We start from the raw sequence: 26,010 nt of genomic DNA on the forward strand, positions 1-26,010 counted from the left end.
CTCCCTGCAACATATATAGATATAGAAAAATTGCTAATCTATAAAAGAATTCCAACAATTTATTGTTATCCAAGTTGTGAGGGAAGAAATAAGAAACACTTGCGTTCAAATTGTATTTTGTTTTAGAAAGTCTGAGTGTTTTTAGGCAAGTATAACTTGTCATAATATGGAGTAACAGTTACTTATCTGTCTCTAGTATCTGTAAGCGAAGCAAATCCAAGAGTTAAGAGTACCCGGTGATAACATTCTGGTTTAGAATTGGTTGACTTACTTCAATTTATGTGCTCTTGGGGAACCGCCACGCTAATTATAAATAGCATTTAACAATATAATCTATAAAATTGCTAAGCGGCTTATGAAAAATTCTACCATCTCTGTATGTGGAGGGAACTTGGTTTAATTAGAAGTCAAATACCAATACTTGGGCCATAAGAAAAAGGTGGCATAAAAATTGTGATGAATATCTATTGCTATTACCATAAAATAAATTTTTATGCTAACTGTTGCAATTTGTAATAAGTTGTTATTGAATCATGAGAAAATGAGTCTAGAACTATGGCCTATTGCGTAACATTTTCATTCTATATAAAGACGAAAGACAGTAACAGTAATAATCAATCGAAAATATTACAGTATTGGGAATAATATTTGAAATTACAGTGGAAATGCCAAAATTTAAAGAAAAACCAGTACCAAAATTCTATCATCTCTGTATGTAGAGGGAACTTGGTTTAATCAGAAGTCAAATACCAATACTTGTGCCATAGGAAAAAAGGTGGCATAAAAATAGTGATGAATATCTATTACTCTTACCATAAAATAAATTTTTATGCTAACTGTTGCAATTTGTAATAAGTTGTTATTGAATCATTGTCGCGCCCCATTTTTTATAAGAAAAATAAATGGTTTAGAAGTGAATTTTAATTTGATTTGAAAAATGAATAAAGAGCACGGGTCTAAATGGACTTGAAATGCGACGATTTGACCCAAAATAATAGTTTTAAAAAAGGGTTTTTTTTAAAATAAAATTGGAGCGCCACTTGATATAGAGTTAAGGTGTACCTAGTCACCTAAAATGAATTTTTCAAATGAAAAGGTAGAAAGAAACCCCTTTTTAAACGACTTCTAGTCTACGTAAACCAACGAAAAAGGTTCGGGAGTCACATTTGACGAAGGGGAAAGCAAGGATAAAAATCCAAACCACCCCTTTAACCTAGCCAAGGCTAGTTGCGTGATTTAGTCAAAGATTTTCTTGTTTTAACCTTAAGGTTCATCACATTTGGATATACTATATGAATGCATACCCTAGACCTAGGAGGGTATCGGGGGGCAAAATTTCTCTTCAAAACTTGAATGGTGCCAATCACATTAATTGTGATGCCCAATAATGACTCTTTGGAGAGGTCACGATTAATGCAAAAATATGAGATTCTAAGAAAAGGAAAAGGATAAAATAATTATAGAAACATACATGTCTTAAAGGAATGCATCATGTCGGGTACGGGGGACTAATGTTCGTGACTCAATTTTCTCTTTAATAGAGGGGATATGAGCGTGCTAAGGTTAGAAAGCCAAACTCGTCCATATCCCATATTTAAGGGGTATCCCTAACCTACGCACGCAAATGAGCTTAGTAACTAGAATGAAATGCAAAAACCCTATGATCATACTTCAAATGCGGGAAAATGGAGAAGGGTTATGCAAAGATGTAAAAATACTAAAAAAAATGTATGATCATGAGATGAAGGCATGCGAATGTACTAGCGAGGGACGGTCCTATTGGATCTAGCATTGGACTAGTCCTTCACTAGCGCTCTCTCACAAGCATTGGACTTGTAAGAGCTTGAGGGGAAGACCATGACTAGCGTTGGACTAGCCACGATTTCGTGCATTTTGCATCCATCATACATACATAAATAAATGTGCATAATTAAAGCGAGTAGGCATGTGAGCACGTAATTCACATAACACATAACAAATAAGCATGCATATCTAGATGCCAAATCCTAAGAAAGCAATTAAACACAAAGCACATACGCATGCAAATCACACAAAGAAAAACAAAGAAACCCTAACTATTACATCAGGAGGGGGAAGCCTACTACAATCTAAAAGGGGAAATAAGAAGGAATAAAATAATTAAATTCCTAACTATTACAACTTTGGCATTCGAGTGCCTCCCAAATGATGAAATTGAACTAAAATTAAGCAAAAACTAAGCAACTAGAGAAATAAACAAAGTGAAAATGAAATAAACACTTAAAGTCATGCAATTGCACATATAAGACACATATACGCACGTAGGGTCAAATAAAGTCAAAAATAAAGGATAAGGTGTACCTCTCTTGAGTTGGTATTCAAATGAAGGAAAAATAGTTTCAAAACAATAAAAGGGTCAAGGCACCAATTAAATAATAAAGTATAAATAAAACCACCAAATCCCTCCAATTACAACTTAAATGAAATCAAATAATGCATAATTTCCATGGAAAGTAAATCATTGATCAAATTTCTAAAATAGAAAAATCACCAAGGACCCAATTGCAAATATTAACCAATCACTCAAGCCCAATTAACTCATTTTGGGAAATTCACAGGTCCAAGAGCAAAGAAGGGGTCAAGTAATGGTTCAAATTGCAATTATTTTAGGACCTAATTGCAAGAAATTGGAACATAATTGGGCTTGTGCAGCATCAGTAGAAGCTAAGGGGAGTGAAGTGTAATTTTTCCTTCTTGTTCATGCATGCAACTACGTAGAAGGCTTAAACTTCTGCAACTAAAAAAAATGAAACTTGCTGCCTTGCAGCAATTTTCCAGCCGCGACTCTATCCGTTTCATCATGCAAACAGGTTTATCAAATACCAGGATTCTACCTATCCATCATCGGATAAACATGCAACTTCATTGCAGGATTGAAGCAAAGGAAATGAAGCTGACCATCAAGGATAAAAGTAAACAGCAAAACAGCAATAGAAGAAAAAGGAAAAAGTGCCGCAAGTTTTCTGCAATTTCCTCCCTAAGCTTTGAAGCTTCGGCAACCGAGGGGGAGTTGGGTATTTTCACCAAACATCAAAGTTTTGGGCTACATAGCTACCGCAATTCAAGCAAGCAACAACACAGAAAGAAATCATGCAAATACTAACAAAAACTTCATGCAAGATGGTTCGGTAGTAAGCTCGCAGCGCCACTTTTATGATATCTGATGTAGCTTCTTTTTATCCAGCTGCAACTAATTACTTAAACAATCAACATTTGGATTAAAGCAACAAGATTTTTAAACACTTTTCTACCTCTTAACCACGAAATTCTTACACCTAAGCGATAAGAAATCAGAGAAGCAGGACCCACACATCTGAAACAGAAATCGCAACTTTCAGCTATGACCACTTCAGACAGTAAAACATCATTTTCTGACCAACCCAACATCAAACTACCACCCAACTTTTGCAAACAGATTTTTCCAGAACAAGGATATGCAAGGAAATCAACCAAGGAATGGAGAAGTGCCTCTAAAAAAAGCCAAACAGCTCACTCTTGTTACATGTATTCTGGGCATGACTTACGCTTATATAAAAAATGGCCAAACAACGAGTAGAAACAGCGCATAAGAACCAACGAGTGATCTGCTGTTCACTTTTCATGAGAACCCTACAACCTCGGAGAACAATTTCAAGCAAGACTACATTTTTCAAGCAAGGATTTGACTAGACACTTCTAAACTAGAAAACATGACCAAGACAGTTAACAACAACAACAGCTTTCCTTAGGCATGACATATCATCAAAACGGAAGCGCTATTGCCTTACCATGAAACAATAAGGGAATCAAGATATCACCCGAATCAGGCTCATGCAAATGTTATTCATCATTTACAGCAAAGTAAGGCATCAAGTAATTCCTCCACCCGTAGGCAGGACAAGGAAATTCTAGGTAACATCATCAGCAAAAATAAACATCAATCGACATGAAGGCAAATGCAAAAACATCGGATAGCCAAACGGCGCCCATAAGCAACTAAAGAAAACAACTTTGGACTGTGCAATGTGAACAATATGCAAGGAAACGGCTGCAAAAGGGGTAATGGGATCTGTTTTACCTCCTTTGGATTTGAAGCCTACGCTTGAGCTTGATGGAGAAATCAACTCCAGTCTTTGATGAAGGAATCTCCCCGTAGCCTTCCTCGAGCAAAGTTCCTCCCCTTTTCTCTTAGTTTCTCCTCTCGTTCTTTTCCCCCTCTGCTTTTCTCCTCAATCGTCAATAGGCTCTCTCTTAGCTGTCGACCCGATCCTTTCCTATGGCCATCATCCCCTCTGTTTTCTTATCAACCCTCTCTCTAGTTCTCTTTCTTTTGTTGATTTTTCTTTCTTCTGTCACACACCCTCTCCCTCCACTAGCCGTCAACTTTCTTTTATCAGTTGTTACCCCCAAAAACCCCCCCTTTGGCTGCCATTTTTTCCTTTTTATAGGAACCCATAACCCCTTAAACCCTCACCTCAAAGGTGAGGATGGAGGGTTGGTTCCCACCAAAATTTCCAGCCATCCGATCCATTGGGAGCCAAGAATGAACCAGCACAATCTCCCGTGAAAATGATATATATATATATATATATATATTTTCATGTCGCTGCATGTGCGGCTATTTTTTTTTTTTTCAATCACTTAATTAAACAACAATAATACAAAAATAACAATTTAAACAAATTTAAATAAAATGTACAAAATTAGTAACAAAGGATAAAACAAAAAGCTAAAATTTTTCCTGTGTTGGATTAATGATTTTCCCTCTCTTTTTCTCTTCTTTTTTTCGATTAATAAACAGTAAAACATATTTTTATGAATAATTTTCTTTTTTTTTGACGAATTTTCTGCTAAAAAGTCTTACAATAAAAAATAAATAGCTAAAAGGGTGAAAACGAATACAAAAATAAAACTAAAATAAAAATAATAGATAATAATAATAATCTAAAAATAGTAAAAGGCTAAAACTAAAAATCATGGAATTAACAAATAAAGAATAGATAAGAATTATTACTAAAACAAAAATAAAATTAGGACAAAAAATTATTTAAAAATTTGGTGTCTACAGTTTGCCCCTCTTTGTCTGAGTTTTGGAAAAACTTGAGACAAAGAAGTAGACACCAAATACTTACCTGCAAACTAGTCGAACGACTGTCGCTTTTTGAAATGAGGACTGACCCCTTTTGATGAGACTAACTCGGACGAGAAATTTAAAACGGACCAACCCAAACAGAAAATTTAAACAGGACTGGCCCAAACAAGAAATTTAAACTGGACTGACCCGGGACAGGAATTTAAAATCGGGACTGACCTGTAACGGGAAATTAAAAATCGGGACTGATCCGAGACAGGACATTTAAAATCGGGACTGACCCGAAACAGGAAATTTAAAAATGGGGACTAACCCGAGACAGGAAATTTAAACGGGACTGACCCGAACAGGAAATTTAAAATCGGGACTGACCCGAGACAGGAAATTTAAACGGGACTGACCCGAACAGGAAATTTAAAATCGGGACTGACCCGAAACAGAAAATTTAAACGGGACTGACCCGGACAAGAAATTTAAATCGGGACTGACCCGAAACAGGAAATTTAAAATCGGGACTGACCCGAGGCATGAATTTAACATTGGAATAGCTCAATTCAAAATTTCATCTTCAAGGTTATGTTTCTGCTTCTGAGCCAAAAGTTGATTCTACATCACCGTTTGGTTGGGCCTTTGATAAAACTCGCTTGCGACTTGTCCGATCCGCCTTTGTTTGCTGGAAAACTTTCTGATACCGACTCCAGTGTGAGATGTGATTGTTTCCCGCTATGCATGAAATTTTCTGCAAAAGGGAAAGAATAAGGAAATTGCCACCATCATTTGATCCGGTTCCCTTTGAGAATCGTGTAAACATGAGTCTTTTGACGCCTTTGTCAACTTTTACTGTAGTATCTGATTTAGTTGGATTTATTACTTCGAAGACTTTCTGATTCTTCTCAGACTGACCAGAAATGCCTTTAGCCATATTATGAGATCTGTGTACAGGGTCCTGCTGAATCACGTCCATTTCCAAAAGATGATCGAATCCAAAGTATGCTTTGTACAAACCACGGGGATTGTCATTTATTAAAACTCAATGATTAGAAAAAATAATGCACGTAAAAGAAATTCACATATCATGCAGGGATGAATTTGCAAAAGAATGCAAACAATCATGCCTAAACCCATGAAAATGTCATGAATACAAATATTTGAGGAAAAATGAACTCCATAGGAATGTATTTGCAAAAGAGTATCTATTCAAAGTGAAACAGCTTGTGGCCAACAGATGTCATATTCGAATCTCTGGATATCTTTGTTCCGGAATTCAATATTGACAGAAGTGTTACAAAACGAAGAGAAATCCGAATGAACCAAGTCACCAGCTGTTCCTCCTCATGCTCGTTCGTCGCAGAACCCTACCTTGGCGCTCTTTCAGGTTTTCACCAAGGTTGCCCCTACCCTTTTTTGTTTTGTTTTTTTTCTTTTCTTTTTTCATTTCTTTCTTTTTGCTTTTGCTTGCTTTTTTTTTGTTTTTTTTTTTTTTTGTTGAGGTGCCCTTTCGGGTTTTCACCTAAGGAACAACGAAAAAGCTCGACCATGATCGACTCAGGAGTGTGAGTTGAAAATTGCTGACATCAGTAAAATGCGCTTCCCTTATAAGTTTAGGTGAAGGCATTATAGACATCACTTACCAGTGATTAGCGAACCTCCTAATAGAAATACAGCAAGTGACGAAAGCCAGGACTTTGGGCTTTTGTAATGAGGTCAGGTGGGGTGTTTTCAAGAAAGTTGAGGCTTGAAAGCAAAGATTTTTTAATGAGAAGTGTGAAATAACCTGAGATTGCATCATTTTGAAATCATCTCCAATTTTGAACTAAAACTGAGGAAAATTTTGCCCCAGTTTGATTGGATTTTCTCTCTTTGCATTTTTCATTGCATTTTCCTTACTTTTATATTTTTCTTTAGAAAACTAAATTTATCCCAGTGTGGGGTTTTTTCTCTTTTCTTCTTTTACAATAAATTTGCCCCAGTGTGGGGTTTGCAATCCTCAGGGGTTGCCAAACGAAAATTATTAGTCTGATAGCTCAAAAGGGACGACTGGGGATTGAATGTTTCAAATGGAAAAGAAGATGGCCTGACTTGCATTTCATCATTTGCACGAATTTCTAAAAGAAGTTTTGCGTAATCAAATGAAGAACTTCTTGCACATGTCCGAGTTGATAGGTTGAGGAAATGTTTGTCCATCCATTTTTGCTAAAATAAGTGCTCCACCAGGTAATATTTTTTGAACAATGAATGGCCCTTGCCAATTCGGAGCAAATTTGCCTTTGGCCTTATCTTGCACTGGCAAAATCCGCTTCAGCACTTTGTCGCCTTGCTCAAATGTACGCAAATGGAACTTCTTGTTGTAGGCCCGGGCCATGCGTCTTTGGTAACATTGGCCGTGACAAATGGAATTAAGCCGTTTTTTATCAATCAAAGATAGTTGTTCATGACGCTGCTTTATCCAATCAGCCTCCTCCAACTTGGTTTCCATTATAATACGCAGTGAAGGGATTTCGACCTCGGCGGGTAGCACAGCTTCCATTCCATACATGAGTGAATAGGGTGTTGCCCCAGTTGATGTTCGGATAGAAGTCCGATACGCCATTAGTGCATAAGGGAGCTTTTCATGCCAATCACGATGCTTTTCAGTCATCTTGCGAATGATCTTCTTCAAATTCTTGTTCGCGGCCTCCACAGCTCCGTTCATCTGCGGTCTGTAGATGGCAGAGTTGCGATGTCTGATTTTGAACTGTTCGCATAGCCCGTCCACCATATCATTGTTGAGATTCTTGGCATTGTCCGTAATCAATGTTTCTGGCACCCCAAATCGGCATATGATGTGATCCCTTAAGAAATTCGCCACCACCTTCTTTGTCACGTGCTTGAATGATTCCGCTTCGACCCATTTGGTGAAGTACTCAATTGCCACCAATATAAATCGATGCTCATTGGAAGCAGGCGGGTCAATTGTGCCAATCACATCCATACCCCACATTGAGCAGGGCCATGGAGCAATCATACTGTGCAACTCAGTGAGAGGCGCGCGTAGGATGTCACCATGCATTTGACATTTAATACATCTCCGGACAAAATCTATGCAATCGCGTTCCATTGTAAGCCAAAAGTACCCGGTTCTCATGATTTTCTTCGCCAGCAAATGTCCATTCATGTGAGGTCCGCAGACACCGCTATGCACCTCTTTCATCATGTATTGGGTTTCATCTTCATCAATGCACCTTAAAAGGTTCAAATCTGAGGTCCTTTTGTACAATACCTTTCCATTTAAGAAAAACTGCGAGGCTATTCTGCACAGGAAACCCTTGTCATTTGCACTAGCTTCTGGAGGGTAAGACCCGATTTTGATGAATTCCTTAATATCATTGTACCAAAGGCTATTGCCAGAAGATTTGTCTATGACCCAATAATGAGCAGGCTTATCTTGGAGTTGAATCCGGATAGGTTCGATTCCTAATTCGTCCGGATATTGTATCATAGAAGATAAAGTGGCCAAGGCATCTGCAAATGCATTTCGGGCTCGCGGGAGATGTCTGAACTCCAAACTTTGAAATCGTCTAGCCAAATTAAGCAAATTACAGTGGTATGGCAGAATCTTTGAATCTTTGGTTACCCATTGCTTCAACGTTTGGTGCACAAGTAAATCTGAATCACTGAAGGCTATCAACTCCCTAACTTCCATTTCCAAAGCCATTTTGAGACCAAAAATACATGCTTCATATTCGGCCATGTTGTTCGTGCAAGCAAATTGCAATTTAGCGGCTCCAGGGTAATGCTTCCCTTCCGGGGATACAAGAACTGCTCCTATTCCGACTCCAAAAGAATTGGCTGCACCATCGAAAAACAATCTCCATTCAGAGCACTGCTCGCTCATATCTTCTATGGCCCCGACAAATAAAACCATTTCATCTGGAAAATAGGTATGGAGCGGTCGATAATCATCGTCCTTTGGATTTTCTGCCAAATGATCGGCTATAGCTTGCCCCTTGACGGCCTTTTGCGAAGTGAAAACAATATCAAATTCTAAAAGAATCATCTGCCACTTGGCCAGACGCCCAGTTGGCATTGGCTTCTCCAAGAGGTATTTCAGAGGATCGGAACGGGAGATGAGATAGGTAGTATGACTTAGGAAGTAGTGTCTTAACTTTTGAGCCGCCCAGGCCAAAGCACAGCAGCTTTTCTCAATATACGAATAATTAGCCTCATACAGCGTGAATTTCTTGCTAAGATAGTAGATGGCCTGCTCTTTCCTTCCCGAGTCATCGTGCTGCCCCAGAACACACCCTACTGCTCCGTCGAGTACAGATAAGTACATGATCAAAGGCCGGCCCGGTTTGGGTGGCACTAAGACCGGAGGCTGCAGCAAATAATCTTTATTCTTGTCAAAAGCTTGTTGGCACTCCTCATTCCAATGCAACGACACATTCTTTTTTAACAACTTGAATAGCGGCTCACACGTCGCGGTTAATTGGGCAATAAATCTTCCAATGAAATTAATCTTCCCTAAGAAACTTTTCACATCTTTCTGCGTTTTCGGCACTGGCATGTCTCTAATTGCCTTGATCTTTACCGGGTCTATCTCTATGCCCTTCTTGCTGACAATAACGCCTAACAATTTACCAGCTAGTGCTCCAAAGGCGCATTTTGCAGGATTTAGCTTCAAATTGTACTTTCGCAACCTTTCAAACAACTTTCTTAAATCAATCAAATGGTCCTCGGCTTTCTTGGATTTGATTATAATGTCATCCACATAGACCTCCATCTCCTTGTGGATCATGTCATGAAACAAAGTAGTTATAGTCCTTTGATAAGTAGCTCCAGCATTCTTTAAACCAAACGGCATTACTCGATAGCAAAAGGTGCCCCAAGGGGTGATAAATGCAGTCTTTTCTCTATCCTCCTCAGCCATTAAGATCTGATGGTATCCAGCAAAACAATCACAGAAAAATTTAATTTCGTGTCTGGCAGTGTTGTCTAGAATGATATGGATATTTGGCAAAGGAAAGTCATCTTTAGGGCTGGCCTTATTAAGGTCCCGATAATCAACACAGACTCGTACTTCTCCATTTTTCTTTGGAACAGGGACTGGATTGGAGAGCCAAACAGGGTAATGGGATACAATAATGATATTAGTCTTAAGCTGCTTTTCGATTTGCTCTTTTATTTTGAGGTTCATATCTGGTTTGAATTTACGGGATTTTTACTTTACTGGTGGAAAAGCTGGATTTGTGGGTAATCTGTGCACTACTACATCAGTGGAAATGCCAGTCATATCGTCATAAGACCATGCAAACACATCTCGGAACATAGACAAGAATTCAATCATCTCCTCTTTCTGCTCTTTATTCAAATGAACGCTGATTTGTATTTCCTTAACCTCAATCTCAGTACCAATGTTAACAACTTCTGTTTGTTCCAGGTTCGGTTTAGATTACTCCTCATATTGTTCAAGATCTTTTGAAAATGAATCAAACACTTCCTCACTATCACTCTCGCTTTGAAATTCGAATTCCGTAACTTCCAAGTCGTGAGTGATATAGAGATTGTCATCATCAGATTCCAGAACAGTGATATCCAAAGGGTCAAATAATTTTACTTTTGGCCATCTGAAAGAATTAAGAAATTCGAGACAATAAGTAAATAGACACATGAATGAATGGCATGATAAAACAAACTATGCACTTTCATAAAACTTCAAATCAAAACGGAAACAAGCTAAAACATAAGTGCAAAAGATACTTTCATTGAAATATTTACATATGCAAGAAAAGTTTTCATGAACTTTAGTAAATGACAACCCCCTGTAGATTTACCGAAACTCCTTTCGCACGGGGAAGTGCTCGGCGGTCCAGTTGTGTATAGCTCCTTGGGGAATGTCTGGGAATTCGGCATCATCTGACGGCCCATTTTCGGATACTGCTCCCACAAACAAATGAGTCAGACTTGTCTCCACTTCGTCAATTGGGCTAAACTCAAATGTAATGACTTCAGCTGGCTTTGGAAAGGTATAGCGTAATGGCGGAATGTCTAAAGCTCCTATCTTGCCTTCCTTTTCTGCCCTTTTACGCGCTTTCATCTCTTGTATATCCCTGGCAGTTGGACGGAATCCCAAACCAAATTGGTCATTCTTTTCGATGAGTTCCACGAGTTTCAACATGCCTTGCAAATTGCGTCCCAATTCCTTATCAAATTCATATCCTCCGTGAATCATCTCCTTGGCCATCATGACACTGGCGGCTGGCAAAAACATTTTGTCTTTTGAGTCCTCACTTGTTACCCAACTCACGAGACAATATCAGCTGTACGGTAGGAAGACACCGAGGCATTTCGGTTACCATCCTCCTCAGGCTCGGAATCGGCAATTACAATGCAATCTTCTTCAGTAAAAATGGTTATCAGCTGGTCGTTCACCACAAATTTCAGTACTTGATGCAGGGAAGAGGGCACAGCGCCAGAGCTATGAATCCACGGCCGTCCGAGTAATAAACACTGGGAAAGTGCATAACTTGGCAGGCTATCTGAAATTGAGCGGGCCCCATTTCGAACACCAAATTTATTTCTCCTATGGACTCCCTTTGGGCTCCATCGAATCCTCGAACTACGGTCTCTGAGGGTTTTAACTTAACATCTTGCAGCCCTAACTTCACCAACGTGCTCCAAGGACAAATATTAAGGGCAGACCCATTGTCGATCAGTACTTTAGGCAACATTTTCCCATTGCACTTCACAGCCATATATAAAACTTTGTTATGACCAGTTCCTTCCGCAGGCAGTTCTTCGTCAGAAAAAGTGATTTGCTTGGAAGTCAGTACATTCCCAACTATGTACGAAAAATTGTCAACCGAAATATCCTTGGGAATCCGAGTCTTAGTCAAAACTTCAAGTAACGCATCCCTATGCAAGTCTGAGGTGAAAAGCAAATCCAGTATGGAAATTTGGGCAGGCATTTTGTTCAATTGTTCGACCACATTGTATTCGCTTCTCTTAATCCTCTTGAGAAAATCCCACGCTTCTCTTTCGGTCACTGCAGGTTTGGTAGTCGGCTCACGATTGCCTACTTGAACTGGGGCGCTAGCAGCGGATGGACTTGTAATCTTCCCTGACCTCGTAACAACAGACACTTCTTCTTTCAAAACTGGTTTGCCCCCGATTTGCAAAACGAGCTCACTATAATTCCACGGCACTTGTCGTAGACTTAAAACTGGCGCTTGTTCTGGGAATTCAATTATCACAGGTTCTAAAGCCGCACTTTCGGATGGGGTTAGGTCTAAAATGAATGGCCTTTTGTCTTCCTCTTATGATGCTTCCTCTATCACAAAAGGTTGCTCCATTATCCCACACACTTCTATCTCATTTGACATGCTCCGGACAAGCTCTTTGAATTCGTCATCATCCATATAACTTCAATAGTACCAGCATGCTCCGGCAAGGGGTTCTTGTTCACATTCGGTCCTTGCTCTTCTCTTTCCCTAATCACGATCACCCCCGCTTCTACCATGTCTTGAACCTTATGTTTAAGGAGTCGATAATTGGCCGTGGAGTGACCAGGCGCTCCTGAATGATAAGCACAAGTAGCCTGTGGATTATACCCAACTGGCACGCCATACGGGTAAGTTGGAGGGGGAATCACACCTATTTTACCAGCAGCCTTTAATTGCTTATACAACTGATCCAAAGGCCTGTCAAGGTTGGTGAATGTTCGAGCGCGATTTTGATTGTAGATTTCAGTAGGTTGGGGGTAGTTGTAGGTGGGTCTGTTTGGCGGGGAAAATCTTGGTGGTAAGGAGGTCGAGGATGAATTTGTTGAAAGTTAGGTTGAGATACTTGAAAAGGGGCCTTAGGCGGGTTGGCGTAACTTGGGCGAGGTTGGGGGTGCGGGATATTGGTATTGTAGACAGGGTAAGGACTTGGATAGTAGGGATAAGGTGAATATGTTGGTTTATGTTGAAACCTGGGTCTTGGTGTAGGGTTTTTATCCCATATGAAGGCAGCTTCCCCCTCTTTCTTTTTAAATTGTGACTTTTTCCCACTACTCCCTTGTCCTTGTAAAGCATCTAACTGGGACTTGAGGGCAGAGACATTAACGATCTTCCCAACTCTTACAAAGTCATCGTACTCCTCAAGCTTATTGACAATGGCGGCGAACGAGCATCCAGTCATGCGAAAAATTTCTTCAAAGTACGGCGGATCATGTGCTTTAATGAAAGTGCGTATGATTTCGTCTTCAGTCATTGGTGGCTCAACTTTTGCAGCTATTTTCCTCCACCTCTTGGCATAAGTCTTGTGGTCCTCAGAGGGTTTTCTTTTTGTTCCTTCCAACGTGGTTCGTGTCGGAGTCAGCTCGCAATTATATTCGTATTGCCTCACAAAAGCATTGGACAAGTCAATCTAGGTTTTTACTTCTTCGGGCTTCAGATTTGAGTACCAGTCGAGGGCATCCCCCTCCAGACTTTCCGGGAACAACCTTAGAAGCAGATTCTCATCGTCTACAGGCTTTCCCAACTTGTTAGCAAATAGTCGGAGGTGTGTTTTGGGATTACCCGTCCCATCATACTTGTTAAACTTAGGGGTTTTGAACCCCTCAGGCAACTGCACATTCGAAAAAAGGCAAAGCTCATCGTAATCCAGGACTCCTTGCTTGTTCAACCCCTGACTTTTCCTAATAAACTCATCGAAACGGTCTAGGCGCTTGAGCAGCTTCAGATCAACAGGAGCAGAAGATTCTCCCATCTCTGGCTTGGTTTGAACAGTATGGTCTGGCAGGAATGGCTCAGCAGCAGTGTGATAAAAGGTATATGGCTCAAGTGGTATATTTGAAGTGACTTGGGGTTGTGGGCCTCGCATGTGAGTAGGAAAAAATGAAGGATTAGGAGGGTAAGTGTATGGCAAATTTGTGGTAGGACAGGTGAAAGTTTCTTCGAGTGGAATAGGGAAGGATGGAGTAACGGTGGCTTGAGTTGAAGGGATGACAAATGGCTCTTGCTCAGGCTGCCTGACGGGTACGGGCTCGGGTTGAACTCCGCTGCTAATTAGCTCGTCAATCAATTTCCTTTGGACCGCCATCTCGGTAGCCATCTCACCAAACTTAGTAAGCATTTCGGTTAGCTGAACCCCTAAACTAGCGGTGTCGGGCTGGGCGGTAGTAGCAGACCTATCTGATGGTTCTGGTTGTGAACTCATGTTTACACGACTCCTCTGGGCTCGACTACGGGATCGCGTTATGATGGGGTTTCGACGAGAAGCTATGTTTAAATATTACCTGAAAATACGAAATGGCTTGCTTTTAGATTTTAGCCCTGGCTTAGTTTTTCCAACAAAAATAAAATAAAGAAAAAGAAAAAGGCAAGAGTTAGTAGATGTTCAAAAGAAATTCAGATGCATGTCCTATTGGGGAGCCCTTTTTGTGCCAAGGGTGAGCCTAATATGATGCTATGCCTTCGGGGTAAAATTCCAATTTCGAACCTGTAAGTGAATATAAAGCAGGAATTCTCATTAAATATGGATAAACTCAATCCTTCTTTACAATCTCGTTGATGGTTCGACTGACCATTCTTACAAAATCTTCATGTCTAGCTAGTTTAGTGTGTTGGGATTCCCTAGAACTCCCGATACTAAGTTTCTGAATCTCATCTTGGATTTTATCAAATGCACCCAATGCCTTTTCCAATTTCTCAATTTTTCTTGCCTCTTTCTTCAATTGTGATCGGGCGTCTTCTAATGCTTGATCGGCCACCATAATCTGCAACTGATGATCCTCCAATTCCTTCCTTAGCTTCTCATTCTGCTCTTCGGGACTAACGGAGACCAATGGTACCCTTTCTCTTCCTCGTTCCATCCTTGATTTGATCCATTCATTGTATTCCGAGACGACCTTAGGCTTCACTTTATTCACTTGGTCCAAATGCAGATTGTCCAGACTACACAAATTCCCCCAAGATTCTAGTACCATACTCTGGCACTCAGCAACTGTATTGAGTTCGATGCTTCCCACTCCGTCAATGGTCGGCACTCGCTGCGGATACCCGAACTGTCTCATAACTCGTTGTGGCACATACATAATCAATCCACTGGTGCTTGCTAGCGGGATGAAGCCAAGTTGTGTTGTCTTGAAAGCTGGATCCCTTACTTTCGTCCAATCAAGAACCCATTGTATTTTATCCGAAGTTAAAGCATTGAATTCATGAATAAACAAACTCGGAGACTCTATTCGATAGTATTTTCTAACCCTTTCTCGGTGCGACTCAACCCAATTTGCTGTTGGAAGGCATGATCCCAATGGATTTAGTGTTCTTTTTGACAGATGTTCCATCGCCCACATTTGAAGTACCAGGTTGGATGCGTAGAAAAACCCTCTCCTCTTTCGGCATTCAGTAACAGCGGCGAAGATGTCAGCAATGATAACGGGTACTAGGGTGGGAGTTTTTCCTTTAATTCCCAAAAACACACTCTGAACCATGTTGACCATCGAGAAAATAACTTTTTCATGCTTTTGTGAAAACAGGAGTAGATTTATCAGGGTTATCCCAAAGGCTTGCACTCGTTTCTCCTCCCACTGCTCTCTACTGATGAAGAAGTCCTCGCGGTGATGATCATAGGCTTCCTTTTCCCCAAATCGCTTGTATAAGAACTCCAGCGGGCATGATCTTGCGTCCGGGTATTGGTTCATGCTAAACTATTTCAACCCTAAGAACCTACAAAATTGTTCTCTGGTGCCATTCGTTGGGTATACCATAGGGTGACCTTTCCCAGGCACTTGCAACAATCCTTCTATTTCCTCCAGGGTTGGTGTTAATTCGCACTCTCCAAATCGGAAAACGGAGCCGTCCGGATCCCAGAACTCGAGCAAAGTCTGGATAATGGCTACATTCGGGGTTATGTTCAGGAGACTAGGTAAATGTCATATATACTGAAAAAGTCTGTTCACTTCATGTGCCATATTGTTCTTCCATTCTACCAGCTCACGAGGTATCTGATTGAGCATTCTACACGGAGCCATCTGGGAGGAAATTCACTTTAGTACCTTACCTCAGGATTTTACCCCTTAGGTAATTCAGAAATAGTAAACATGTACGTCCCATTGGATTAGATATCCGAGACATGTGGCGACTTTATTCCTAACACGGGATTCCCTATGTGGCATTCCCTTCCTATGGTTTATGCGTGATGTCAGTTTATTAAAGTAGGGAAATATGCAATTTGAAATGAAACGTGACCTAAGGAACCCTTTATTTGCCAGGGTGGGCCTAAAAATGGCATGGCATTATTAATTTACGAACGAAATATACCAAAATTTCTTAAACGTGCAATAGCCTATCTACAAGGGTAGGTCCTAAAAGAAGGTCATGCCAGACCTTTTATCTCTTAAAGTTTGTAAATGCAAAAGGCAAAAAATAAGGAAAGTTAGCTCAACACGTAACACATTGTGGCAACCAAATAATAATGAAATAAAGAAAGCAGAAATAAGGTAAGAGGGTTGGAATCCCTCCCCTCGTGCATAGTGTCCCTAGTTCAGGATAAGGTCGACTCTATTCTAAGCAATTCTAATATGAATGCATGAGGTTTGGCTCACTAATGCATCTAGACTCAATAAGGCTTTGGCTCCCAAGCCTTCAGACCTAAAGGCGAAGGGTCATCACTCCCAGGGCCTTTGATCGGTGGCTCGAGTGATCCCTTAGGTAGCGCTATGGGCGCAGATTACACCATCCGCCTACCCAAAGCAATCGATCTTAATCCTACAAGGAGGTGTGGGAAACGCCCACGAAAAAAAAAGAAAAAAGTAGGGTAAATAAATTATGCATGCACGTATGAGGTGCTTTCTTATTGAGGGGAGGGATTGTACCATAAATGCGGACGGAGGTTCTAGGGTGACTACCCCCCATCCCAAAATGCAATCGCGAAACAAGTAAAAGTAACAAATAAATGAACCATCCATTCTTCACATACATAGTGTGCAAAGAGCGATTAGGCGCGCGATAGATGCAAAATCCCTAAAAAGAGAAAAAGGGCAAAAAGGGAAAGAGGAATGCAATCATAAACATCCAAATGTAATAGATAAGAAGGTTAAAAGAAGAAAACAATCGACTAAATCAAATGCTCGGACTCTCTAAGTCCCCAGTGGAGTCGCCGGCTGTCGCGCCCCATTTTTTATAAGAAAAATAAATGGTTTAGAAGTGAATTTTAATTTGATTTGAAAAATGAATAAAGAGCACGGGTCTAAATGGACTTGAAATGCGACGATTTGACCCAAAATAATAGTTTTAAAAAAGGGTTTTTTTTAAAATAAAATTGGAGCGCCACTTGATATAGAGTTAAGGTGTACCTAGTCACCTAAAATGAATTTTTCAAATGAAAAGGTAGAAAGAAACCCCTTTTTAAACGACTTCTAGTCTACGTAAACCAACGAAAAAGGTTCGGGAGTCACATTTGACGAAGGGGAAAGCAAGGATAAAAATCCAAACCACCCCTTTAACCTAGCCAAGGCTAGTTGCGTGATTTAGTCAAAGATTTTCTTGTTTTAACCTTAAGGTTCATCACATTTGGATATACTATATGAATGCATACCCTAGACCTAGGAGGGTATCGGGGGGCAAAATTTCTCTTCAAAACTTGAATGGTGCCAATCACATTAATTGTGATGCCCAATAATGACTCTTTGGAGAGGTCACGATTAATGCAAAAATATGAGATTCTAAGAAAAGGAAAAGGATAAAATAATTATAGAAACATACATGTCTTAAAGGAATGCATCATGTCGGGTACGGGGGACTAATGTTCGTGACTCAATTTTCTCTTTAATAGAGGGGATATGAGCGTGCTAAGGTTAGAAAGCCAAACTCGTCCATATCCCATATTTAAGGGGTATCCCTAACCTACGCACGCAAATGAGCTTAGTAACTAGAATGAAATGCAAAAACCCTATGATCATACTTCAAATGCGGGAAAATGGAGAAGGGTTATGCAAAGATGTAAAAATACTAAAAAAAATGTATGATCATGAGATGAAGGCATGCGAATGTACTAGCGAGGGACGGTCCTATTGGATCTAGCATTGGACTAGTCCTTCACTAGCGCTCTCTCACAAGCATTGGACTTGTAAGAGCTTGAGGGGAAGACCATGACTAGCGTTGGACTAGCCACGATTTCGTGCATTTTGCATCCATCATACATACATAAATAAATGTGCATAATTAAAGCGAGTAGGCATGTGAGCACGTAATTCACATAACACATAACAAATAAGCATGCATATCTAGATGCCAAATCCTAAGAAAGCAATTAAACACAAAGCACATACGCATGCAAATCACACAAAGAAAAACAAAGAAACCCTAACTATTACATCAGGAGGGGGAAGCCTACTACAATCTAAAAGGGGAAATAAGAAGGAATAAAATAATTAAATTCCTAACTATTACAACTTTGGCATTCGAGTGCCTCCCAAATGATGAAATTGAACTAAAATTAAGCAAAAACTAAGCAACTAGAGAAATAAACAAAGTGAAAATGAAATAAACACTTAAAGTCATGCAATTGCACATATAAGACACATATACGCACGTAGGGTCAAATAAAGTCAAAAATAAAGGATAAGGTGTACCTCTCTTGAGTTGGTATTCAAATGAAGGAAAAATAGTTTCAAAACAATAAAAGGGTCAAGGCACCAATTAAATAATAAAGTATAAATAAAACCACCAAATCCCTCCAATTACAACTTAAATGAAATCAAATAATGCATAATTTCCATGGAAAGTAAATCATTGATCAAATTTCTAAAATAGAAAAATCACCAAGGACCCAATTGCAAATATTAACCAATCACTCAAGCCCAATTAACTCATTTTGGGAAATTCACAGGTCCAAGAGCAAAGAAGGGGTCAAGTAATGGTTCAAATTGCAATTATTTTAGGACCTAATTGCAAGAAATTGGAACATAATTGGGCTTGTGCAGCATCAGTAGAAGCTAAGGGGAGTGAAGTGTAATTTTTCCTTCTTGTTCATGCATGCAACTACGTAGAAGGCTTAAACTTCTGCAACTAAAAAAAATGAAACTTGCTGCCTTGCAGCAATTTTCCAGCCGCGACTCTATCCGTTTCATCATGCAAACAGGTTTATCAAATACCAGGATTCTACCTATCCATCATCGGATAAACATGCAACTTCATTGCAGGATTGAAGCAAAGGAAATGAAGCTGACCATCAAGGATAAAAGTAAACAGCAAAACAGCAATAGAAGAAAAAGGAAAAAGTGCCGCAAGTTTTCTGCAATTTCCTCCCTAAGCTTTGAAGCTTCGGCAACCGAGGGGGAGTTGGGTATTTTCACCAAACATCAAAGTTTTGGGCTACATAGCTACCGCAATTCAAGCAAGCAACAACACAGAAAGAAATCATGCAAATACTAACAAAAACTTCATGCAAGATGGTTCGGTAGTAAGCTCGCAGCGCCACTTTTATGATATCTGATGTAGCTTCTTTTTATCCAGCTGCAACTAATTACTTAAACAATCAACATTTGGATTAAAGCAACAAGATTTTTAAACACTTTTCTACCTCTTAACCACGAAATTCTTACACCTAAGCGATAAGAAATCAGAGAAGCAGGACCCACACATCTGAAACAGAAATCGCAACTTTCAGCTATGACCACTTCAGACAGTAAAACATCATTTTCTGACCAACCCAACATCAAACTACCACCCAACTTTTGCAAACAGATTTTTCCAGAACAAGGATATGCAAGGAAATCAACCAAGGAATGGAGAAGTGCCTCTAAAAAAAGCCAAACAGCTCACTCTTGTTACATGTATTCTGGGCATGACTTACGCTTATATAAAAAATGGCCAAACAACGAGTAGAAACAGCGCATAAGAACCAACGAGTGATCTGCTGTTCACTTTTCATGAGAACCCTACAACCTCGGAGAACAATTTCAAGCAAGACTACATTTTTCAAGCAAGGATTTGACTAGACACTTCTAAACTAGAAAACATGACCAAGACAGTTAACAACAACAACAGCTTTCCTTAGGCATGACATATCATCAAAACGGAAGCGCTATTGCCTTACCATGAAACAATAAGGGAATCAAGATATCACCCGAATCAGGCTCATGCAAATGTTATTCATCATTTACAGCAAAGTAAGGCATCAAGTAATTCCTCCACCCGTAGGCAGGACAAGGAAATTCTAGGTAACATCATCAGCAAAAATAAACATCAATCGACATGAAGGCAAATGCAAAAACATCGGATAGCCAAACGGCGCCCATAAGCAACTAAAGAAAACAACTTTGGACTGTGCAATGTGAACAATATGCAAGGAAACGGCTGCAAAAGGGGTAATGGGATCTGTTTTACCTCCTTTGGATTTGAAGCCTACGCTTGAGCTTGATGGAGAAATCAACTCCAGTCTTTGATGAAGGAATCTCCCCGTAGCCTTCCTCGAGCAAAGTTCCTCCCCTTTTCTCTTAGTTTCTCCTCTCGTTCTTTTCCCCCTCTGCTTTTCTCCTCAATCGTCAATAGGCTCTCTCTTAGCTGTCGACCCGGTCCTTTCCTATGGCCATCATCCCCTCTGTTTTCTTATCAACCCTCTCTCTAGTTCTCTTTCTTTTGCTGATTTTTCTTTCTTCTGTCACACACCCTCTCCCTTCACCAGCCGTCAACTTTCTTTTATCAGTTGTTACCCCCAAAACCCCCCCCTTTGGCTGCCGTTTTTTCCTTTTTATAGGAACCCATAACCCCCTAAACCCTCACCTCAAAGGTGAGGATGAAGGGTTGGTTCCCACCAAAATTTCCAGCCATCCGATCCATTGGGAGCCAAGAATGAACCAGCACAATCTCCCGTGAAAATGATATATATATATATATATATATATTTTCATGCCGCTGCATGTGCGGCTCTTTTTTTTTTTCAATCACTTAATTAAACAACAATAATACAAAAATAACAATTTAAACAAACTTAAATAAAATGTACAAAATTAGTAACAAAAGATAAAACAAAAAGCTAAAATTTTTCCTGTGTTGGATTAATGATTTTTCCTCTCTTTTTCTCTTCTTTTTTCGATTAATAAACAGTAAAACATATTTTTATGAATAATTTTCTTTTTCTTTTTTTTTTGACGAATTTTCTGCTAAAAAGTCTTACAATAAAAAATAAATAGCTAAAAGGGTGAAAACGAATACAAAAATAAAACTAAAATAAAAATAATAGATAATAATAATCTAAAAATAGTAAAAGGCTAAAACTAAAAATCATGGAATTAACAAATAAAGAATAGATAAGAATTATTACTAAAACAAAAATAAAATTTGGACAAAAAATCATTTAAAAATTTGGTGTCTACAATCATGAGAAAATGAGTCTAGAACTATGGTCTATTGCGTAACATTTCCCTTCTATATAAAGACGAAAGACAGTAACAGGAATAATCAATCGAAAATATTACAGTATTGGGAATAATATTTGAAATTACAGTGGAAATGCCAAAATTTAAAGAAAAAACAGTACCAGAATTTCTAATCAGATGCGAACGACATTTTAATCGGTGTAGCTGGGATTTTGTCTTTTGAATTTAATGTGAGATTTCTCTTCCTCCAATGCAAAGTTGCTGAAACTTTTCGAACTAGTTTATGGAATCGTTGCGGTGCACGTTTCATTTTCTAAGCAAATGTTTCCTCCTTGCAATCTTGCGAGTTTGAAATTTAGCTTTCGTTGAAATCTTTATAGATGGGTATGTTCCATAGTGAAATTAAGGTAAGGGATAAAATAGATACCATAAAAAATTGAAAGAGATACTAAATTCTTATTTTCGTTAACCAAAAGATAAGGAATAAGAATGCAAGAAAGTTGAATGAGGATGCTATGTTTTGGCGTAGTTTTAATTGGAGTAGAATTCTTAAATTGGAGGATTCTTAATTGGAGTAGAAAACATTGGGGGGAGGGACTTTTATAGGCTCGTAAGTTGCTCTTCAAGGTTCCGTCAGGACTGAAGCATGCATGCTCTTATTGATTTCTATTATGTTATCCGATTGGCTGTCCATCTAATAAAACATATTACTTTGGTATTTGATTGTTTCCAAGGGCAATTGGAGTGGGAAACATAGGGGGGAATGTGGGGAAAATGTAAGCATGATTATAGGATTTGTAAGAGCGGTTATAGGATTAGTTAAGAGATAAACATTTCTTAATTATAAAAATGTAAGATTCTATTAAAATAGCATTCAGACTTTTGACAATTTTGAAAGTTCTTTATCCTAAACCCCCTCTGCAATACATATAGATATAGAAAAATTGCTAATCTATAAAAGAATTTCAACAATTTATTGTTGTCTAAATTGTGGGGGAAGAAGTAAGAAACACTTGCGTTCAAATTTTATTTTGTTTTAGAAAGTTTCAGTGCTTTTAGGCAAGTATAAGTTGCCATAATATGAAGTAACAATTACTTATCCTTCTCTAGTATCCGTAACCGAAGCAAGTCCAAGAGTTAAGAGTACCCGATGGTAACAGTCTAGTTTAGAGTTGGTTGACTTACTTCCTTTTATGTGCTCTTTAGGAATCGCCACGCTAATTCTAAATAGCATCTAACGATATAATCTATAAAATTGCTAAGCGGCATAGAAAAACTTTCATCATCTTTGTATGTGGAGAGAACTTGGTTCCATCTGAAGTCAAATACCAATACTTGTGCCATAGGAAAAAAGATGGCATAAAAATGGTGATGAACATCTATTGTTCTGACCATAAAATAAATTTTTATTCTAAGACGAAAGACAGTAACAGCAATAATCAATCGAAAATATTACAATATTGGGAATAATATTTGAAATTGCAATGAAAATGCCAATATTTAAAGAAAAAATAGTACCAGAATTTCTAATTTGATGGCGAACGAAGTTTTAATAGGTGTAGCTGGGATTTTGTCCTTCGAATATAATGTGAGATTTCTTTTTCGTCAATGCAAAGTTGCTGAAACATTTCGAACTGGTGTATGGAATCGTTGCGGTGTACGTTTCATTTTCTAAGCAAATGTTTCCCCTTTTGCAATCTTGCGAGTTTGAAATTTAGCTTTCGTTAAAATGTTTATAGAAGGGCATGTTCTATAGTGAAATTAAGGTAAGGGATAAGATCGATACCATAAAAAAGTTGAAAGAGATAATAAATTTTTGTTTTCGTTAACCAAAAGATAAGGAATGAGCATGCAAGAAAGTTGAATGAGAATGCTATGTTTTGGCGTAGTTTTAATTGGAGTAGAATTCTTAAATTGGAGGATTCTTAATTGGAGTGGGAAACATTGGGGGGGAGGGACTTTTATAGGCTCGTAAGTTGCTCTTCAAGGTTCTGTCAAGACTGAAGCATGCATGCTCTTATTGATTTCTAGCATGTTATCCGATTGGCTGTTCATCTAATAAAGCATATTACTTTGGTATTTGATTGTTTCCAAGGGCAATTGGAGTGAGAAACATGGGGTGGGGAATGTGGGGAAAATGTAGGCATGATTATAGGATTTGTAGGAACGGTTATAGGATTAGTTAAGAGATAAACATTTCTTAATTATAAAAATATAAAATTCTATTAAAATAACATTCAGACTTTTGACAATTTTGAAAGTTCTTTATCCTAAACCCCTCTGCAATACATATAGATATAGAAAAGTTGCTAATCTATAAAAGAATTTCAACAATTTATTGTTGTCTAAATTGTAGGGGAAGAAGTAAGAAACACTTGCGTTCAAATTGTATTTTGTTTTAGAAAGTCTCAGTGCTTTTAGGCAAGTATAAGTTGTCATAATATAGAGTAATAGTTACTTATCCTTCTCTAGTATCTGTAACCGAAGCAAGTCCAAGAGTTAAGAGTACTCGGTGGTAACAGTATAGTTTAGAGTTGGTTGACTTACTTTCTTTTATGTGCTCTTGAGGAACCGCCTTCTAAATAGCATCTAACAATATAATCTATAAAATTGTTAAGCGGCGTATGAAAACTTCCATCATCTTTGTATGTGAAGGGAATTTGGTTTCATCAGAAGTCAAATACCAATACTTGTGCCATAGGAAAAAAGATGGCATAAAAATGGTGATGAACATCTATTGTTCTGACCATAAAATAAATTTTTATTCTAACTGTTGCAATTTGTAATAAGTTGTTATTGAATCATGAGCAAATGAGTCTAGAACTATGACCTATTATGTAATATTTCTCTTCTATATAAAGACGAAAGACAGTAACAGCAATAATCAATCGAAAATATTACAATACTGGGAATAATATTTGAAATTACAATGGAAATGCCAATATTTAAAGAAAAAACAGTACCAGAATTTCTGATGCGAACGACGTTTTAATCGGTGTAGCTGGGATTTTGTCCTTTGAATTTAATGTGAGATTTCTCTTTCATCAATGCAAAGTTGCTGAAACTTTTCGAACTGGTGTATGGAATTGTTGCGGTGTACGTTTCATTTTCTAAGTAAATGTTTCCTCCTTTGCAATCTTGTGAGTTTGAAATTTAGCTGTCGTTGAAATATTTGTAGATGGGCATGTTCCATAGTGAAATTAAATTAAGGGTTAAGATCGATACCATAAAAAAGTTGAAAGAGATAATAAATTTTTGTTTTTGTTAACCAAAAGATAAGGAATGAGCATGTAAGAAAGTTGAATGAGGTTACTTTGTTTTGGAGGAGTTTTAATTGGAGTAGAATTTTTAAATTGGAGGACTCTTAATTGGAGTGGGAAACATTGGGGGGAGGGACTTTTATGGACTCGTAAGTTGCTCTTTAAGGTTCTGTCAAGACTAAAGCATGCATGCTCTTATTAATTTCTAGCACGTTATTCGAGTGACTGCCCATCTGATAAAGCATATTACTTTGGTACTTGATTGTTTCCAAGGGCAATTAGAGTGGGAAACGTGAGGGGGAATGTGGGGAAAACGTAAACATGATTATAAGATTTGTAGGAGCGGTTATAGGATTAGTTAAGAGATAAACATTTCTTAATTGTAAAAATGTAAAATTCTATTAAAATAGCATTCAAACTTTTGACAATTTCGGAAGTTTCTTATCCAAAACCCCCTCTGCAATATATATAGATACAGATTAGCATTGTATTTCAGTTAGATTACTTTGTATATATTCTTAGTTGTATATAATAGTCATTTTTTGTCAAAGGCCATTGTAATAAGCCAGTTTTACAATAGAAAACTAGAATACAAGCACTACATATGTTTTATACCACGGTAGTAAAATCAAATAAATTAATGGAATGCATCAAAAAGATTTTTAAAAATTTTTAAGATCAAAAGGAGTTTTTTTTAAGTCTAAAGGGGAGATTGATCAAACCCGTTATCTTCAAGGAGAGGATCAGGGGGTTACAGAAGCTTTGTACTTTTCAATTTTTTTTCCTTCTAAGATTTTGTGCGCCCACTTATCGAATCTTTTCCTTTCCTTCCTTTTGGTCAATAACCTTTTCTTTTATTTTAAGAGTAAATCTTATATACACTGATAGTATAGACACTATTATTGTTGGATATATAACACATGATCAAAATTTGAAATTCAAATTTGAATTTAGATGAGTTATCATACATCCAATTGTGATAGTGTATATACAGTCAGTGTATAAAAAATTAATTCTTATTTTAGTAGTAATGTTGTAGTTTATATGGTCATTTTAATATCTGTGGAATGTGATCAATAATGTTTGTGTGAACATAGCAAGGTCTTTTTTTAAATTTGTTTTGTTTAGGTAAAAGTTGGTAGGAGAGTTAAAGGTTCAGTTATACATTCCTTTCAATGCCAATATATAAATGCTTGGCTTCAACATGGATTAGATTAAATGATTATAATAGTACAGGCCAAAATAGTATAGAATTTAAAATAGAAATAGGTATTCATAAGTTTTTTTTTTTAGGT

General features: G+C 38.2%; 1 protein-coding gene across 1 annotated transcript; it reads right to left on the reverse strand.

The window, feature by feature from the left end:
• Positions 1-7,235: 7,235 nt before the first annotated feature.
• On the reverse strand, positions 7,236-10,286 carry LOC113769344. Its single transcript, XM_027313801.1, has 2 exons — positions 8,282-10,286; positions 7,236-8,188 (listed from the first exon to the last, which is right to left on the reverse strand). Exons 1-2 carry the CDS (start codon positions 10,284-10,286, stop codon positions 7,236-7,238), a joined length of 2,958 nt encoding a protein of 985 aa, XP_027169602.1.
• Positions 10,287-26,010: the final 15,724 nt, after the last annotated feature.

The sequence above is a fragment of the Coffea eugenioides genome, chromosome 4, assembly GCF_003713205.1.
Source record: "Coffea eugenioides isolate CCC68of chromosome 4, Ceug_1.0, whole genome shotgun sequence".
Taxonomy (NCBI): domain Eukaryota; kingdom Viridiplantae; phylum Streptophyta; class Magnoliopsida; order Gentianales; family Rubiaceae; genus Coffea; species Coffea eugenioides.

Bases quoted from the DNA above. Each gene is read 5' to 3' on its own strand.
- LOC113769344 (XM_027313801.1), bottom strand. From the start codon at position 10,286: ATGAACCTCAAAATAAAAGAGCAAATCGAAAAGCAGCTTAAGACTAAT. The intron at 8,189-8,281 runs GTGTCTGCGGAC...GCGATTGCATAG, and splicing joins GATGAAAGAGGTGCATAGCG to ATTTTGTCCGGAGATGTATT.